Below are 18,343 nucleotides of genomic sequence, written 5' to 3'. Positions count from 1 at the left end.
ATAGACGGGACCGCAAATTATGCAAAATGGCCGCAGCAGGCAAACAGGGAACGTGCTGCAAACTGGGGGAGCAAAAAAAAACGGGACAAATTCCACAAACTTAGGTTATAAAAACAAACTTTTCTCCCTTTCAGAAGGGTTCTTCTGTTCCAAATCCCTAATGTTGTTTTAAAGTTTTGGATTATTTATTATAAAACAGTTCTTTAAACTTTTAAATAATAAAAAAAACATTACTAATTAAATGATATTAAATTTTATTTTAATTAATTAATTGCAACATGTAATTAACTCAAGAAATAAGTTGAAATTACAAACATAAACCTAATGGAAAAAAAGGAGAAATTGCAAAAAACTTTTGGCCATAAAAACAAACTTTTCTCCATTTCAAGAAGGTTCTTTTTTCGCAATCTAAATGATATTTACTTTTTTTTAAAACACAAGTAATGGTTATCTGATTATATTTTTAATTAACTCAAGAAGCAGATTAAAATTACAAGCAAAGACCTAATGAAAAATTCGTCTTAAGGACCCCTCACTGTACTTGGACGTACGTCTCCCTAGTTTGGCTCAAATCGAGCCGAGTGCTTAAATAATTAATTACAGAAAAGCGCAGTTCCATGAAAAGCGTGCTGAAGTGGTGTTGCGGTTGCTTTCGGGGTGGCCATCGTGGGAATAAAAATAAATAGGGGAAAGCGGAAAAGTGAGGAAAAAAACCTAGGGAAAAAGGAAAGGAAAGCGAAAAGGGGCGGGGAAAAACCATCACAAGTCCTTCACTTCTCACCGTGTTGTTAAACCAATTGGCAAACATTTTTATTTTATTACATTTCAGTTGCACTTTCTGTTGCTTTTTGCCTTCTGCTTTTGCCTTTGCTTTATAACACCCCATTTTCCGCCTTTCCGCGGGGAAATTCCTCCGCACTCCGGCCAATCAGTCGTCGGGGTAAATAGTTGGTAACTAGGGGTTCCGCATCCGGTTAATAAACAAAAGGTGTCGCCCGCCCGACTGTCTCCGGATTTATTTGCCCGGTTTTCGGATTCCCCTGCTTGTTTTGCCATTGTCTCTAGGATTTTGTTTCTTGATAGGCGGCGGTTCGGTGGATTGGCGGATTGGGTTACGTTTATCGCCGGGTGGCTTTTGCTTCGGCTTTTCCCATTGCGGTTTCAGTGGTCTTCGCTTGGGTGGCCCGTGTTTATGGCAAAATCAATGCAAACAGCGTCTAAAAATAGGCAGCTGGCCAAAACGCGTCACGGCCAAAAAGCCCTGGGGCGACCTAATTAAATCGCTCGACAATTGATGGTTGGCCCATTGACAAAAGTGAATGATTGAACGACAGTCTGATTGAGTGACCTTGCACTGAAATCTAGAAAAAGGTAGATGTCCAAGTGTTGAAGAATTTGAAGAGTGGGAAACGAAGGTAGTGTGTAAATGCGGGTTTGCGGACATTTACTTTAATTTTAAATATGGTTTATATAAAATTTGTAGGTTTCTTTATTTAATTTAGATATATTTTTTTATTATTATTAAAAGCTTCTCCAGAATATTTTTTCTTCGCGTGTAAATTTAGGCGTCTCCATTGGATTCGTGTTGAAATCAATTAACTGACGTCAGCAAGGGATGATGGTGCTGTGGGTGGACTTTCCAGGGGGTGGTGCATACTTTTCGGCAAGCAGCTTGCGCCTTACATAACCCCACATGGGGTAACTTTTGTTTTTCAGAAACCCCTTATCCCCATCCCCCACTTCCTGTAGTTTCCTGGCGGGCGGTGCAAACTTATTATGGCCATTTTTGGCTTGTGCGAAACTTTATCAACATTATGGATGACTGACTGACTTACATCTGCCCCCAAACTTGGACAAGGCTGAACCTTAAAATTGTTTCTTTTCTGTTATTTGGTTTCTCGTACATTCTGTGTGTGTGTTTTTGGCGATGATGTTTGTTTGCCTTGTGGTCGGGATTACCCCGAAAGAAATGGGCAACTTTAAAAAAGCAATCTTATTAAGTTCGTCGTGTAGCGGGAAACTTTTCAGATTTTCAGGCATACAGGCAACAGACGAAATATTACAGCCATAAAAGTTTAATCCATGTTAAGTGAGCCACTCAAGGAAATCTGAAGAGAGAAATATAATTTGGGAAGTTGATTCTTTCTTTTATTTCTTTAAAATATTTTTAAAATACTTAAAACTTAATTGCTGTAAGTTCTTACTTTTAAAATATCCAAATCGATATTCATAGTCAAACCTTTTATGAATACCTCTTCAATATTGGAATGCCATTCTTAGCCCCTCCTTTTAGCCGCGTTTCTAGGTGACTTTTGAAAGCCAGAAATAAAATATGAGGAATGACGTTGCCTTTGGTGTTTATTGTTGTTGTTGCTCTTGCTTTTTTATTGTTTTTCCTGTCGAACGTGAATAAGAAGAAGAGGAAGAAGCGGAAACAGGCAGCGTCATAAATATGTAAGCAGTGTGTGTATGACCTTCGCGTGTCGCAGCAACATTTTCAGAATTTTCTGCATGCAGAAATCCAACAACGTTGTTAAATTGAGGAGCTCTTTTTTCTGTTTGCTTCTTTGCTTTTTTTTTTTGTTTTCCATTCGGCAAGCAAATCATGTTGCATGTTCCCACCGCGCTGACCTCTGACCCCGATATATCACCCCCGGCCCCAATGATTTATTATTCGTATGGCCTACGGCCTTACGAGCGATACGAACTGCAGGAATATAACGAGGGCCTCCAGAATGAAGAAGAACATCTAAGGGGAAATATAATATGGGTAATATCTATCTAAAATCTGTAAATATGATTTCTTACCCCCGCCAAAGTCTGCAGGTTGAGGTGATAGATCCCGCAGACATCGAATTGTATGGGATCCTGCATGATTTGCAGGGCAAACCCCTCGATTTGACTTCTTTCTGAGAGTGTCTGACCCGGACGATCCTTCAGTTGCTCCTGCAAGTGTTTGGACTGCAAGGAATATTAAAAAAAATTAAAAAAAAATGTATATTTGCGATGAAAACCAAAATCATTTATAAAGGTGTCCAAAAGTATGCAACAAAATATTTTTAGTCCGAAAAAGGTGTATGTTCAAATCCGGCACGATTTTAAGAGAAGGAAACAAACCGATATTAAAGGTAGTTAGTAAATGCGGGTCTTAGACACCTTAAAATTTAATTTAATGTATTATATAATTCAAAAAATCCCTCACCTTGGCCACACAGCGATGGCAGGCGGCGCACATGGTCCAGATCTTGATGAGCGAAGGCATCACAACGTACATGGTCTGGCCCAAGATGAACCAGGTGGCAGGCAATGCCTTCAGATATTGGACCATAAAGTACACATTGCACACGATTATCCAGTCGCCCAGGCAAAGGACGTTCAGCAGGAGCAACGAGAGCCCGAAGAGATGCGACAACGAACGCGATAATTTCGCCAGATGGGCATATTCCGATCGCAGCGTCTTGTAGTCCGACGACCCGTCGATCACTCGCCGATGCAGTTGCTCCAGCTGGCCATCCAACCGATCCACCAGCAGCATCATTTCCAAGTAGCGAGCCCGCACGGCCTGAAGGCTAAAGGCATATCGCATGCTCTCCTGGTCCCAGTCCTCCATATAGAGCAGCACTAGATTGCAGATGACCAGTAATGCCTCCAGGATTAGATGGCGGTACATAAAGGTGGTGGCCCTGACCAGCGGCAGTTGCTCCCGCAGACGTCGAACCCGCTGACACTGGAAGAGGGCCGTGAGGACAATCCATGTGTGTACCATTTTGTAGGTCACATTGACGCCCTGGATGGTCTTCCAGAAGTACGAGGACAAATGTTCGAAAGGCAGTGTACCACGAAAGTACCAACCGATTTCGGTGGCCAGTTCGATTAGTATTAGGACCAGGAATGTACTGCCCAAGAGGCGGCCCAAGCGACTGGCGCTCCAGCCGCAAACCAGGCCAAAAAGCTGCAGGTAACCGGTTAAAGTGCGTTCCAACCACAGCGACATTGGGCTAACAACTGGGGGATTCCGAGGTTCTTTCTACACACGAGGTTATTACAAGCCAGATATCTTTCAATTAATCAAAGAGGCGGTGCTGGGGCGATCCTATCGTCGGTCGTATAATAGGGTTAAGTTTATCAAAAGGTGACCCCGATTGTTCAATAAAAATTAAATAAATTGATGAATCGAAGGAAATTGAAATTCTATGCACTTGAAGAAAGGTGACCCAAAACTAGTCTTCAACTTTAACACAGTTTTTCTCGCCTGCTAGCTTCATAAATTGACGAATGAAATGAAATATAAATTCTATCAACTTGAAGAATGGTGACCCCAAACAAGACTTCTAGACTTCTTGGTGACCCCGATAGTTTAAATTTAACACAGTTCTTCTCGCCTGCTGGCTTCATAAATTGACGAATCGAATGAAATTAAAATTCTATGCACTAGAAGAAAGGTGACCCAAAACTAGACTTCTAGACCGCATAACTTCAGCAATCGGATTCCGATTTTAATAAGTCATATCTCTAAGAGTTTATAATTTTCAGCATTCAAGCTGCATTTAAATTGTTTATTTGTTTTTTGCTTTATATTCATTTGGTGACCCCGATTTATTACTTTTGCAGTGCTCACGGTACTCAGCTCGACGATCAAGTACAACGAATACGCGACGGACAAGGGCGGCAATGTGAGCATACCCTGCATAGCCCAGGGCAATATTATGTGGGTGAAGGAGCACGGCAACAACAGCACGATAATCCAGGTGAGTTTTTAGTGAATCCTTAGCAAAGAGCATTCCAGAGATAAATACCATATTCCTAAAGACTGGTCGTGTTTTGGTGCTGCGCAATGTGAGCACTACGGATGCGGGAATTTACGTGTGCTTCGCCTCAGTGCCACGCCCATCGACAACAACAAGTGCAGCAGCAGCAGCAACAACGACAAGCAAACCCGCAACATCAGCAACTACCTCACCGCAAAATCAGCAGGAGAAAGAAACGCAGCCAGTGGTGGATAAAAATGAGGATGGTATCGATGAGGAACCCCAAGTGGAGGAGGAACTGGAGTACCAGGCCCAGCAGCGAACCAGGCTCATCGTTCGCACCGTTCCGGGCCCAGTTTCGCAGCTCTACTTCAAGGCCTCCACCATACTGGGCTTCCTCATCTGGCGCTTCAACAAGACCCAATCCGGGGGCTATCCGGTGCGCAGCTTTACGGCCGAGTTCCGGAATGTCTCCTACAAAACCCCGCCGGCGAATGCCAGTTTCGAGCACGCCTGGAGCAGGATGGATCCAATCAACATAGCCTTCAATGTGGTGAGTATTTCACGATTTTGTATAGTATTTTTGACCGTAGCAATGGAAATAATGGTCCGAATATGGATTGTCATACTTTTCTGAACTCGTTATTAAATTTCAATTTCGATGGCTATTAAACCTGGACTTTTTATTTTTTTGCCATTTTTCATAAAAAATCATGAGGTACCCCCTTACAAAAAAATTTAAATTTGACCAAATTTTGATTTTTTCGATATCACCCGGAAAGTGTCATGGATTTATTTGTTATTTTGTTATCTGTCCAAAACAGTATGTATTTTTGGTGTAGGACCATTTTTGGCCAAGTTACAGCAAAAAAACCAACAGAAAAAACTCAAATTTTGGCCAAAAAATCAGATCCCAATTTTTCACAAAAAAAATTCGTTTTTTGACCGTAACAATGGAAATAATGGTCCAAATATGGATTGTCATACCGTTCTGAACTCGTTGTTAAATTTCAATTTTAATGGCTATAAAACCTGGATATTTTATTTTTTTGCCATTTTTCGTAAAAAATCATGAGGTACCCCCTTACAAAAATATTTAAATTTGACCAAAATTTTATTTTTTCGATATCACCCGGAAAGTGTAATGGATTTATTTATTATTTTGTTATCTGTTCAAAGCAGTATGTATTTTTGGTGTAGGACCATTTTTGGCCAAGTTACAGCAAAAAAACCAACAGAAAAAATTCAAATTTTTGCCAAAAAATAAGATTCCAATTTTTCACAAAAAAATAATTCGTTTTTTGACCGTAACAATGGAAATAATGGTCCAAATATGGATTGTCATACCGTTCTGAACTCGTTGTTAAATTTCAATTTTAATGGCTATAAAACCTGGATATTTTATTTTTTTGCCATTTTTCGTAAAAAATCATGAGGTACCCCCTTACAAAAAAATTTAAATTTGACCAAAATTTGATTTTTTCGATTTCACCCGGAAAGTGTCATGGATTTATTTGTTATTTTGTTATCTGTTCAAAACAGTATGTATTTTTGGTGTAGGACCATTTTTGGCCAAGTTACAGCAAAAAAACAAATAGAAAAAATTGCAATGTTTACTAAAAACAAAAAATGTAATTTTTTTCTGACCTAGTTATCCATTTAACTTTCTTTTTATGATTTATGATTATTTAATTGTCCTTAACTTTTTAATTAAATTATATTCTTGTAGCGCCAAATGGAAGTCTATCGGCTGGCCCCCAACACCACCTATGAGTTTCGGATATGGGCCAACAACGAGCTGGGCAGCGGCGAGGTGGTCACCACCAATGTGACCACGCTGCCGGAGACCAAGGAGGAGGGTGAGTACTCCTAGAACCATCTATTCATATCCTAGCGAATCTTAGGCTCTACTAGGCTAGGTTAGGTCAGGTCTAGATTATGTTGAATATGACTACTATTTTCGTACAACTTTGGTATTCTACTTTAAATGTGTAAACTGTAATTCTAATCGGTAGTTTATCATTCCTAATTTCCAATTGGTGTCAACATCTATATATTAAGGACCATCGGATGGGATTGCAAATGGAATAAAATGACGTTTTATATGAAATAAAAAAAATCCTGCAGCCAAAACGGCTTGAATAAAAATCTAAAATAAAAACCGGTATTCGGAGATAATAATATCTAACAAATCCTCCAAACTGAATGCAATTCTAGCCACGGTCACGACTTTAGTAACTTGATTGGTAGCCAGCATTATCGACTAACCTAAAAACCTAAGTGTAAACGTATAGCTCATTGTTTAGTATATTTCGATTTGTATTTTTGGTAATTTTCGTTGTCCATCTATCTATTTTTCTCTCCCCTCTCTCTCTCTCTCTGTGTGTGTGCCTCTGTCTCTGTCGCACCCGAACCAGATCTCATACGCCTTATAAAACCCGACCTAGACAATTTCGATCCACGCATTTGGATAGTGGCCGTCAGCATAGTGCTCGGAACCCTTGTGATATTAGCGATCGGACTCTGCATTGTGCTCTCCAAGGAGTGCTATCAGTCGGCGCAAATGGGTACAGAATAAGTCGATCAACTCCAAAACTCCAACTCCAAAAAAAAAAAAACTCCAGAATATCCCAAGTTATGAAAAGAAAAACCAAAAACAGCAAACAATCCCTGAGATATTCAGCAACAATTCTCACCCGTTTTTTATTTTAAATATTTTTCGCGTGTTTTTTAAATGTTTTTCATTTTCCATTTGGCTTTTCTTTTTCGGTTACTCATTATTTTTAACCTGCATTCTTCGGTTTTGTTATGGCTTTATATATATTGATGTTGATTGGTGTCGTTGTTGTTGTTGTCGTTATTGCCACATTGCTGTTGTTGTTGCCGCTGCTATTGTTGTTAATAATTAATAATATCGAATATTGTGTTACTTAACCGCATTTAGATTTTATTTTTGCCAGCGCCGGACGCGAATTGTTTGCTTTGCCGTTGGATGTTGTTTATATATGAATATAAATATACATTATATATATATACATATTTAAGTCCCCCTATAATAATTACCATAAATGTGTACATAGCCTAAGTGCGGCTCCTGTGACCTGTAAATATAATTTTACACACGAAATGCAAAGAGAAATGTATTTGCAACGAAAAGCTCAGCAGGCGAATCATTGGTTTAGGAAAATACTAATTAGTCTCATTTTTTGATAGTTATCCATTCATCAAATATTGATAATAATAATAAAATAATTAAGGTCTTTTTTTAGAAATACAATTTTGCAAATACTATTGTAGACATCAAGTAGGTCAAATAATCATAATAATATTTTAAACAAGTAGAAAAAGGCAGCTTTAATTAAGCAAAATATGTATGTTGATTACATTAAATCTGCCATTTCAGTTTCTCATTTTAATCAAACAATTATTTAGAGCCGCAGGATAGCCCTTCCTTTCCGCATTTATTCAACCGAAAAATCCCTAAGTAGTTTTTAGCTTTAAGTAAAGAAAAGTGTAATTTCCGCTTTAATACTACAAAAACCTAAAGAAAAAACCAAACCAGTCCTAGACCAAAAAAAAGCTTTAAGCACTTAAACTGTGATAGCCTGCACTTGTAGCCAAAAAAATCCAATCAATCAATGGAAACGATATCAAAGCAAAAACCGTCTAGAGGTCTCAACCAATTTTAAGCTTTAGCTGCAACAAATAAACCAAATGATATTGCTAAATAAATATTGTAAAATGCCTAGACCAAAATGAGAAAATGCTTTATTAATGTTGTAACCGTGTATGTATGTACTTTACCGAATATTATTGTGTGTTATTTGCATTTGCAACGAGATAAAACCCATATGAGCACGAAATTAAATGTTTTGAAAAACCAAAAAAGAGTGGATTGTATGAAATATTCCGTTGAGTTCCGATTTAGTTTTGTTTTGAGAACACTTGAGCTTGGATTTCAATAGAAAATGCACACTAAACACACAGAAAGACACACAAGATTGAAAATAAAAACTTACACGCATAGCAGCGGTGCTCAAAATAATAGGAGTATTTTAAACCTGTGGAAAATACATTTTAATTTTTTTGTAGAATTTGTAATTATTAAAATGGGAATTTTTTCGTTATTACATTTTATTTGTCTGTACCCTTATAAATATTTTTATTAATATTTTAATCTTAATTGAGAAATTATATATATATAAAAATATGAAAATTCAAAATACCTATTGTTTTGGCCACCGCTGTACTCACATTTATTTAGCGAGACAAAGTTGTTGCTTGCATTACGCATACGCCCTGTGTGACGCTTGGGGGCTAAAGTGCCGCTTTCTTTTGAGTGTCACTTGGCTGAAGCGCCGCCTGTAAATATTTGTGTTAAACTGTTGCACACGTACACTCAGAAAAACACCCCAAAAACACTCACACATGCCAACACAATCAATTAAAGTCCTTAGAAAAAAAAACCAAAGGTAACGTACGGAACAATTATCTCAAAAATGCCTAATAAATGTGTTTTTCTTCTCTCTCTCTTCCTCTCTTCCTCTCTTCCTCTCTCGTTCTCTCTTTCTCCTCCCCTATCTTTTGAATAAAATATAATATATGGAATATAATTTCTAATTTATTTTTCTCTCCTATTTTGGCCTGAAGAACTGCAAGATGGTTGGGACAGCATTGAGCTTATACCGAACATAATACTTAATCCCGGTTTCAGCGAGTCGGATGCTCAAGGTCAGGGTCAGGCGGGTGATCCGAATGGCGGGGAGGAGGGGCAGGATGACGACGACGATGAAGATGTGGCCATGCCCTTTCCGCGCACCATCATCTTTGGCCAGCACCATCGGACGCCTCCGCCGCCGCGCCTCCACCTGCCACCGCCGCACCACCAGCAGCAGCAGCACCACCACCACCTGCAGCACCACCAGTATCACCACCACCGGCGGCAGGACGAGGACGACGACGACGACTACGAGGAGGAGCACGAGCCCACCATGGAGCGGTTCAAGCGCAAAGTTTCCGTCTTCTTCACCGGACCCACCATCAAGCGCATTTGAGACGCATCTGAGTACAAACACTGGTCACCAAGGTTGTTGCACGGTTAAGATTCGGATTCGGATCGGGATAGTTAGGATCCATAGAGCTTATCGTTGGGAAGCCTCGTTTTCATTTCGGTTTCTCCTGGCCAAGCTTAAACAAATGATATAGTAATCTATTTATTGCTCATTGTTTTTGCTTCTCCCCGCGAATCACACACAACTCTATATATTATATAGTAGTATATACACACACGTATTATAAATATAAACCAAAACAAATATATTGCTGTGATACAAATTCAATTGAACGGACATTGTAAGGATTTACCATAGAGCACACGAAACACACACGAAGTTATTAACCATCATGAATTTGCTGAAGCTCGTAGATGAAAGCCCATATATATATATATTGAATTTTGCCTAGTTAAACACGCTAACTGAGTTGCAGCAACTGGATTAGACGATCCTTAGATCCTTAAAACAGAACAAACTCCCAAAAGAGATCTATTGCCATGTGTTAAAAATAATAAGTTGTCTTAGAAATTGTCCGATTGTCTGTTAAATTAAATTAATAACTCATGTTTTTCTATTCATAATCAAAATTAAACTAAACCTATAGCCGATTGTAAAAGATCTCCAATAGTCCAGGTACCCGACTATATCGTTCTTGATTTCCATTCTGTTTGAAAAGATTCAACAAACTGTGAAACAATTTTATAATTGAGCAAATATTTTGCACTGTAGAGCGCACCAAACGATCTTTATACAGATGTATGAGTATATATATTAAAAACCGATTAAAAACGTTTGATAAACATTTTAAATAAACGGCAAAATGTGCCATGTGCTTTAGTTCGGCCTCAAAGCTAATTAAATTGAATACGATATATGATATGATATAGGAATATTTATGAACGTAGCTAAAGTAGCTGGGCAACCAGAGATATTCAAAAGTAAATAAAGAAAAACTGCTTCCACTCACAGAAAACCAAAAACGAAAAACAAAATCGAAACAATGAAATTGTTATAAAAGATAAATCAAAACTAATTTTAAACAAGCGAATATTGTGTATATACCGATGCTAAAAAAATATATATATCTAAATATATAGGGAGTGGGGAATGTACGCACACATGTGAGGGATGTACATAAAGATAGCGAGTGGGTATCTCTTAAGAAAGACTGTAGCTAATCTTTAAGACACTTTGGCCTGCGCTTATACCAGTTTTTGGTTTTGGTTCTAACCATTTTTTGCATCGATCTGCTAGAGCTACAAACAAGTATATAGAAATAATATTTCTAACAATTCGGAATGTGCACTTAACTAAACCAGAAAACCAAAAAAAAATACAGAAAAAAAACACGAAATAAATAAAACTAAAGTCGCCTAAGCCTAAGCCTGAGCCCCGATCCTAAACTCTTGGCTGTACTTCTAATTGTTATTGCTTCAGGTTGAGGTTCATTGTTATTGCGCCAGCCTCCCGTCAGCGAAATTGCTCCCTAATCCCTAATCACTCTAAAGAAATTATTTTCCAACCCAAGGCTAAGCCAGCTTCTAAGGAGAAGCTTAGACCGCGACACCACAAAAACACAGATTACAATAAAATAAATCTAAGTTTACAAAACCAATTGCCGATTTGTATCTTTTGATTAGATTTTAAAGATGATTTTTGGTTAATTAAACTAAAGGAAGTGCGAGGGAGATGAAGTTTTGCAAGCTGTAAATCGACTGCTTGCATTTCGTTACTTTTTCTTTGCTCATAACTTTTTAATGGATGGTCCGATTTTAAAATGTTCTTCTACATTTCGAGAGGAATTAATAAACGCAATCAAATGGCACTAACACTTTTACGAAATCTAAAAAGATGTAGGAGATGTGGAAATTACAAAATATTCTAGTAATATTTTTTAGGGGATATTATTTAAAAGCTAGTCAAAACTAATTCTTAATTTTAAAGAAATAGTTAGAAATTCAAATGTTATTTTTAAGCTCTTTATCAAGCGTTTATTTGCTGAATTTAGCGATGTGCTCGTTACATGGTTGAGTAGTAATCTCTCGAAAGGGCCAATTTGGGTTCAACTTAGGGACTACAGTGTGTGTGGTTGGGTGGCCAGTGGGTTGTAAGTTGTTGTTGTCATTCTCCAGATACCAGATACGAGAAGTTCCCTACTGGTAGTCCTTGTTGTCCTGGTTGGTGTTCCACGCCTGGTGGACGCCGTGGTAGCTGCTCTGCTTCTGGGCGGGAGCGTTGCGGCCGAAGGGGCTCTTGGGGTTGACCTGCAGGATGTAGTCGCCCTCCAGATCGTGGGCGGTATCGATGCCCATGTAGGCGCGCTTGCCGAAGCCATCGTTCTGCTTGTACTGCTGCAGGGAGTTGGCCGGCACGGCGGGGAAGCTCCTCTCGTTACCAGGACGCACTGACTCGGCGAAGTAGCGGGTGGCGCGCATGGCGGCCTCCACCACATTGCTGGCACCGGGAACTCCGGCGGCGGGTCCATTGGGATAGAAGTCAACGTCGCCGGAACGGATGGGCGTGCCCATGCCGTAGACGGAGGTGTGGATGGCATCGACGAACTCGGCATCGCCGCGGGCCAGGCCGGTCAGGGTGTTCTGGCTCTTGGCCACGATCTTCGAGGGATCCAGACCGGTGACGCGACGCAGCTTGTGGCCGGTGAGACGGGTGAATTCCTGGGCAGCGGCGCCGGCGACATGGGCACCCACATTCTGGCCAATCAAATGGATGGTGTCGTGGGGCATATCCAGCTCATTGACCATCTGGACAATCCACTTGCCCAACTTGGCACCGGTCTTCTCAATGTCGAGCATCGCGTAGCGCTGGTAGTTGTTCAGCTTGGAGCCCAAATCGATCACGATGATGTCACCGCTCTGGGTCCTGGCGTTCTTCACCTCCTCGCTGGAATTCTCCTCGCTGCTGGTCTTCTGGCTCTGATCCTGGTAGTCCTGGTTGCCGTTCCTGCCCTGCTGGCGCTGCTGCTGCTGGTTGTAGCGCTGCATGTAGGCCTGCACCAGCTTGCGGGTCGCCTTCTTCACCGTCTCCGTCGTCTGGGGCAGTCCGGTCACAATGATGGTCACCTCGTCGTCGCCGAAGTTCTGCTTCTGCTTCAGACGCTGGATCATCTCGTTCAGGGGCACGGCGGTCTTCTCGCCGTTGGGCTTGGGCACGTACGCCTGGATGCCGCTGGGCACGTAGCTGGGCTCCACGTTGTGGTGGATCTGCGACAGGTGGTCTGAAAAAGGATTAAAGAAATAATTTAATTTAATTTTCAAATTCTCTAATTTTTAAATTATATATTTTTATATTTTTGGTATTTTAAAAAAGGCTTAAATGCCTCTTAAATGTTCAATAGTTTTTTTAAGATGTGGTATTTTTTGTATTTTTTATAGAAATATTCTTTTTTAATTATCTGCATTTCTGGTAAGTAAAATTAGGATTTTCTAAGAACTTGTTAAATGTAATTTAAAATAATATTTTTTTAGTAAATTTCTATAATGAAAATTTAAAGAATATTTAATATTATATATATTTGTAGTATTTCTGATATTTTTTTCAAAAGAAGCTTAGAAAGTCTGGAACATTTTAAAAAACCAAAAATCATTCCTTGTTTTTAAGTTTAATTTAAAATAATCCAATTTTAGCTAAATTTTTCAAGTCTCCTATTTTTCTAGTATTTTTTCAAAAAACCTTGGAAGGTCTAAAAAACTTTAGAAAACTAAAAATAATTTTTTTCCCCCCAAAATTTAGTTAGCACTCACAAACTTGCTGCAGCAGCTCGGCGCCACGCTCCAGGTTCATGTTCTCCAGACGCTCAATGGTGAGATCGTCGACGGCTGGGATGGCCTCCAGTTGGGATCCGGAGAGCCACTGGGAGGGCTTCAGGGCCTGGTTGACGGAGTTGTCCATGCGACCGTTGGGCTTGCCCATAACGGCGACCGCCAGGCAAGCCAGAAGGCTCAGCACTCTCATGGGGTTCATGGTTCGGAATCGGATTCGGGATCGACTTCAAGGAGGCGACTTCAACACTGAGCGAGTTGAACTGAATTCACCGCTGCCCCAATGGCGGCTTATATACCCCCTCGTAGCGAGAATTTTCCGATTTTCCGACGCTCTTTCTCTATTTCCGCTGGGTCAGGCCTAATCGTCGGTTGGCTCTGCTGAGTAAGGGTTTTTCTGGGCTCTGATTTCTGAGTTCTGGGGCCTGGGAATCAAATCGGATGAGCATATATGAGCTACCATGGGTAGCTGAATAAAGTGCACTTTGTGTATACAAAGTAAGTAGTAGCTGACCCCGCTGATGACTTGGCAGCACCTGCTGCCGCCTGATTATTTTAATTTGTAATCACTTTGTGATTGCAACTTTGTAGTCTTCCCCCGGATTTAGTTAAAAATGCCCTAAATATCGTTATAATATCAACATAAATCTTATATTTTCCAACCGTTATCCATATTTATTAATAGTTTCAATTAATACCTTTGTTTTTCACTTTCATTTTGCCTAATTTATGCACTCTAATTTTCCATTTTCATTTCAAGGCCAAACGCAGTTCATTGATTCCAGATTTTTGCCGCTGATACGAATGGAATGTGTTTGGTTTCCAGGCCAATTTAAATATACAATAATGCATATAGTTAAACATTTCATTATGGACTTTAGAAATATATTACAGAAGCACGAGTAGTTTATTGTGTGAGTGATTAACCTTTTTCCTTAACCTCTCTTTTTCTTTAAAGAATATAATTGGAATGCCAGATTTTTCTTTATTTATTAATTAAATTACTTACTTTTTTATTTTATTTCTCTTTGAATTAATTTCCCATTGAACCCTTTCCGAAATTTGTTTATTTTTTATTATGTGGAAATTGTTGTTATTTTGCTTACCCTTTTCTCTTTTATCAGGCCACTACAATTTCAGCGTTTATTAAATTAAAATGCCAATAAAGCGTTTGGGTAATTAAATAATACATTTTTTCATAAATCTTAAATAAATAAATAATTATTGTAAATAAAAATGGATCACTGTATATTAAAAGAAAGCTAGATATTATGCAAATCCCTAGACAACTAGTTAAAGATATTAAAATTTATTAAACACACATATAAAATAATAGATATTATACAAAAAAGTCAGTAATTAAATAAATATAAACTGGCTTATAATCTTTTAAGCTTGTCATTAATAACATTAATTTTGTCAAGTCATCTTGTAAAACATTTCAATTAAATAAAAAATGATCGCAAACAGTTTTAAATAACTGTTAAAAACCTTAATTTGGGAAAAATTCAGCCATCTGAAATAAATAAAATTCTGTTCATATAAATGTAATAAACGGCCTAAAAGTGTTTTTTATAAACAAAAGCCAAAGCAAAGTGTTTTTCATAAACAAAAGCCAAAGCTTGACCCCCCAACATGAGTTCAAGTCGTGCCCCCCGTCCAGCCCCCTTTTTTTGTTTATGTTTTGGTTACGCAAGCAAGCTGGATAAAGAAGTTTCCCAATAATAATAATACGAGTGCAAACGAGACTCTCGCAGTGAAATATTAAAGAGCTCATCAGAAGTGTTGCTAAATCCCTGACGCGGCGAAACAAACGCTTGTGCTGATCCAGAAATCAATGGCTGGAATCGATTGCTTCCGGCGCGTGTAATTTAAACTCAGCATATATACACTTTCTATATACGGACTAGTGCTATATAAACCCCTTAGATCGGGGAACTAGGTATGCAGTACAACTTGGTACGGTGTCTGAAACAGTCGAACTCGAAACACACGATGAATCCCCTGCGCAGCCTTTGCGTTCTTGCCTGCCTTTTGGCCGTGGCCGTCGGAAGCCCCCAGTCGGGCAGCCGGTCCTCCGGTCGCCGCTCCAACTCCCTGGACAACGTGGAGCAGCCCAGCAACTGGGTGAGCCCCCGGGAAATCGAGGATCTGCCCGCCCTTAAGCAGGTCAGCCTCAAGAAGCTGCAGGAGATGAGCCTGGAGGAGGGCGCCACGCTGTTGGACAAGCTCTGTAAGTAATAGCTGACACTGAAGAAAAAACGTAGTAAATTTAAAGATTTCGTATTTAATTTAAATTTATTAAATTTAAATATTTTTTATTCATTTGTAATATTAATTTCACTATTTAAAACTTGGATTTAACTATAAAGAAAGGGGTTTGCCAAAGATTTCATTTTAAATTTATATATTTTTCATTTTTCTTTTACAAATATAAATTATAGGAAATTTTAATATTTTAAACTATAATTTGAATATTAAATTCTTTTTTTTTTCCAATGGTTTCATATTTCATTTAAATATTTGTCGCTATTTTTTCCACCCATTACTTTGATTTAAATATGAAATTATATTTTTTTAACTACCTAAATCTCATAATTTCCAGCTTGATTCAAATATTTTTAAATTAAATCAGGCAGTTTAATTCTACAAATCTTTGCATTCCAATATGCATTCTTAACTTGTTTAAATAATTATTTTATTAATTAATTAGCTCCATTAAAGTAAATCTAATATTTTCCAACTCGATTCAAATATTTGTAAATTAAATCTGGCAGTTTAATCCTACGAATCTTTGCATTTCAGTATGCAAATATTTATATGTCTTATTTTTTAATTTTTTAAATAATTATTTTACTAACCAAAACATCCCCCCAGACCACCTGTCCCAGTTCAACCACGTCTTCAAGCCCGACTACACCCCGGAGCCCAGCCAGATCAAGGGCTACATTGTCGGCGAGCGCGGCCAGAAGATCGAGTTCAACCTGAACAACCTGGTGGAGAAGGTGAAGCGCCAGCAGAAGTTCGGCGACGACGAGGTCACCATCTTCATCCAGGGCCTGCCCGAGACGAACACCCAGGTGCAGAAGGCCACCCGTAAGCTGGTGAAGGCCTACCAGCAGCGCTACAACCTCCAGCCCTACCCGACCACCTCGGACTCGTCCAGCGAGGAGCAGCGCCAGAGGAGCTCCAGCGAGGAGCAGCAATCCCAGCGCAGGAAGCAGAACGACGACCAGGAGGACCAGAAGACCGGCGATCTGATCGTCATCGAGCTGGGCAATGCCATCGAGGACTTCGAGCAGTACGCCACCCTGAACATTGAGCGCCTGGGCGAGATCATCGGCAACCGCCTGGTTGAGCTGACCAACACCGTGAATGTGCCCCAGGAGATCATCCATCTGATTGGCTCCGGACCCGCTGCCCATGTGGCCGGAGTGGCTGGACGCCAGTTCACCCGCCAGACTGGACACAAGTTGCGCCGCATCACCGCTCTGGATCCCTCCAAGATCTACGGCAAGCCCGAGGAGAAGCTGACCGGTCTGGCCCGTGGCGATGCCGACTTCGTGGACGCCATCCACACCTCGGCCTATGGAATGGGCACCAGCCAGCGTCTGGCCAACGTGGACTTCTTCCCCAACGGACCCTCGACCGGAGTTCCCGGCGCCGACAATGTGGTGGAGGCCGCCATGCGCGCCACCCGCTACTTCGCCGAGTCAGTGCGTCCCGGTAACGAGAGGAACTTCCCCAGTGTGGCCGCCAGCTCGTACCAGGAGTACAAGCAGAACAAGGGCTACGGAAAGCGCGGCTACATGGGCATCGCCACCGACTTCGATCTCCAGGGCGACTACATGCTGCAGGTGAACTCCAAGAGCCCCTTCGGCCGCAGCACTCCCGCCCAGAAGCAGACCGGCTACCACCAGGTCCACCAGCCATGGCGCCAGTCCTCCTCCTCCTCGAACCAGGGTTCCCGCCGTCAGTAGATCTTCGATCCGCAGTGATCCTTAGATGACGACCCGATCGCACACCCCTCATGCGAGCGAACCAACCCCACACAGAACATCCTCATCGAGCAGATGCCTCTGCTCACAGCATCCCCTACTTTTAGTTACGCTTCGTTTTTTAATTCACAATAAAAAACCAACTGCAATTTAGAAAATTTCTATAGATTTTTGGCAGCGAACCCAGTCGAATGAGCACCCCCTTTCCCCATCCAACTGTAGCTTTGCTTTCTAGGATTGACAATAAAAAATCTCTGCATTGTAAAATATTCGATAAGAGTTTTAATTTTTATTTTATAAATTCCTCAGAAAAAACATCAGCATTTACTTTTGGTGTAGGACCATTTTTGGCCAAGTTACAGCAAAAAATCAAAGAGAAAATAATTCAATTTTTTGCCAAAAAATTAGAACCCAATTTTTCACAAAAAAATAATTGGTTTTTTGACCGTAACAATAGAAATATTCATCCAAATATGGGTTATCATACCTTTCTGAATTCGTTATTAAATTTACAATCGATTGGCATTCAAAGCGGGACATTTTTTTTTTTTGACATTTTTCGTAAAAAATAATGATGTACCCCCTTATAAAAAAATTGAAAACTTGCCAAAATTTTATTTTTTCAAGATCACCCGGAAAGTGTCATGGATTTATTTCTTATTTTATTATCTATTCAAAACAGTATCTGTTTTTGGTGTAGGACCATTTTTTGCCAAGTTACATCAAAAAAACGAAAAGAAAAAAATCAAGGTTTTGCCAAAAAA

At 39.9% G+C, this 18,343-nt stretch overlaps 4 protein-coding genes across 7 annotated transcripts in view; 2 read left to right on the top strand and 2 right to left on the bottom strand.

Moving 5' to 3' along the window:
- LOC108068044 (YLP motif-containing protein 1) overlaps positions 1-11,360 on the top strand; it is a 29,362-nt gene extending 18,002 nt beyond the window's left edge. Inside the window, exons 3-7 of one of the 4 annotated variants that reach the window (XM_017157414.3) lie at positions 4,612-4,748; positions 4,810-5,301; positions 6,478-6,607; positions 7,166-7,315; positions 9,399-9,927. In XM_017157414.3, coding sequence (XP_017012903.2) covers positions 4,612-4,748; positions 4,810-5,301; positions 6,478-6,607; positions 7,166-7,315; positions 9,399-9,802 — 1,313 coding nt within the window. In that variant the 3' untranslated portion in view covers positions 9,803-9,927. Of the gene's footprint in view, positions 1-4,611; positions 4,749-4,809; positions 5,302-6,477; positions 6,608-7,165; positions 7,316-9,398 lie in introns of those variants that run through there. The other 3 variants (XM_070219235.1, XM_070219236.1, XM_070219233.1) reach the window with 3 other exon arrangements.
- Gr9a (Gustatory receptor 9a) lies at positions 2,573-3,994 on the bottom strand. The gene is made up of 3 exons (XM_017157416.3): positions 3,203-3,994; positions 2,809-2,961; positions 2,573-2,749 (listed from the first exon to the last, which is right to left on the bottom strand). Exons 1-3 carry the CDS (start codon positions 3,992-3,994, stop codon positions 2,684-2,686), a joined length of 1,011 nt encoding a protein of 336 aa, XP_017012905.2. The 3' UTR covers positions 2,573-2,683.
- A 407-nt stretch (positions 11,361-11,767) lies between the features above and the next one.
- Yp1 (Yolk protein 1) lies at positions 11,768-13,838 on the bottom strand. Its single transcript, XM_017157512.3, has 2 exons — positions 13,564-13,838; positions 11,768-13,037 (listed from the first exon to the last, which is right to left on the bottom strand). The coding sequence occupies exons 1-2, from the start codon at positions 13,781-13,783 to the stop codon at positions 11,956-11,958; spliced, it is 1,302 nt and encodes a 433-aa protein (XP_017013001.2). The 5' UTR covers positions 13,784-13,838; the 3' UTR covers positions 11,768-11,955.
- Positions 13,839-15,530: 1,692 nt separating this feature from the next.
- Yp2 (Yolk protein 2) lies at positions 15,531-17,848 on the top strand. The gene is made up of 2 exons (XM_017157513.3): positions 15,531-15,814; positions 16,459-17,848. The coding sequence occupies exons 1-2, from the start codon at positions 15,577-15,579 to the stop codon at positions 17,559-17,561; spliced, it is 1,341 nt and encodes a 446-aa protein (XP_017013002.3). The 5' UTR covers positions 15,531-15,576; the 3' UTR covers positions 17,562-17,848.
- The last annotated feature ends 495 nt before the right edge of the window (positions 17,849-18,343 follow it).

The sequence above is a fragment of the Drosophila takahashii genome, chromosome X (genome assembly GCF_030179915.1).
Source record: "Drosophila takahashii strain IR98-3 E-12201 chromosome X, DtakHiC1v2, whole genome shotgun sequence".
In the NCBI taxonomy this organism is placed as follows: domain Eukaryota; kingdom Metazoa; phylum Arthropoda; class Insecta; order Diptera; family Drosophilidae; genus Drosophila; species Drosophila takahashii.
This window is presented reverse-complemented; position numbering and strand designations above follow the sequence as displayed.

Coding starts and splice junctions, on each gene's coding strand:
- Yp2 (XM_017157513.3), top strand. CDS start 15,577: ATGAATCCCCTGCGCAGCCTTTGCGTTCTTGCCTGCCTTTTGGCCGTG. Junction 15,815..16,458: donor CACGCTGTTGGACAAGCTCT/GTAAGTAATAGC, acceptor ACATCCCCCCAG/ACCACCTGTCCCAGTTCAAC.
- Gr9a (XM_017157416.3), bottom strand. CDS start 3,994: ATGTCGCTGTGGTTGGAACGCACTTTAACCGGTTACCTGCAGCTTTTT. Junction 2,962..3,202: donor GCCATCGCTGTGTGGCCAAG/GTGAGGGATTTT, acceptor TATTCCTTGCAG/TCCAAACACTTGCAGGAGCA. Junction 2,750..2,808: donor ACCTGCAGACTTTGGCGGGG/GTAAGAAATCAT, acceptor ATTTCCCCTTAG/ATGTTCTTCTTCATTCTGGA.
- Yp1 (XM_017157512.3), bottom strand. CDS start 13,783: ATGAACCCCATGAGAGTGCTGAGCCTTCTGGCTTGCCTGGCGGTCGCC. Junction 13,038..13,563: donor CGAGCTGCTGCAGCAAGTTT/GTGAGTGCTAAC, acceptor ATCCTTTTTCAG/ACCACCTGTCGCAGATCCAC.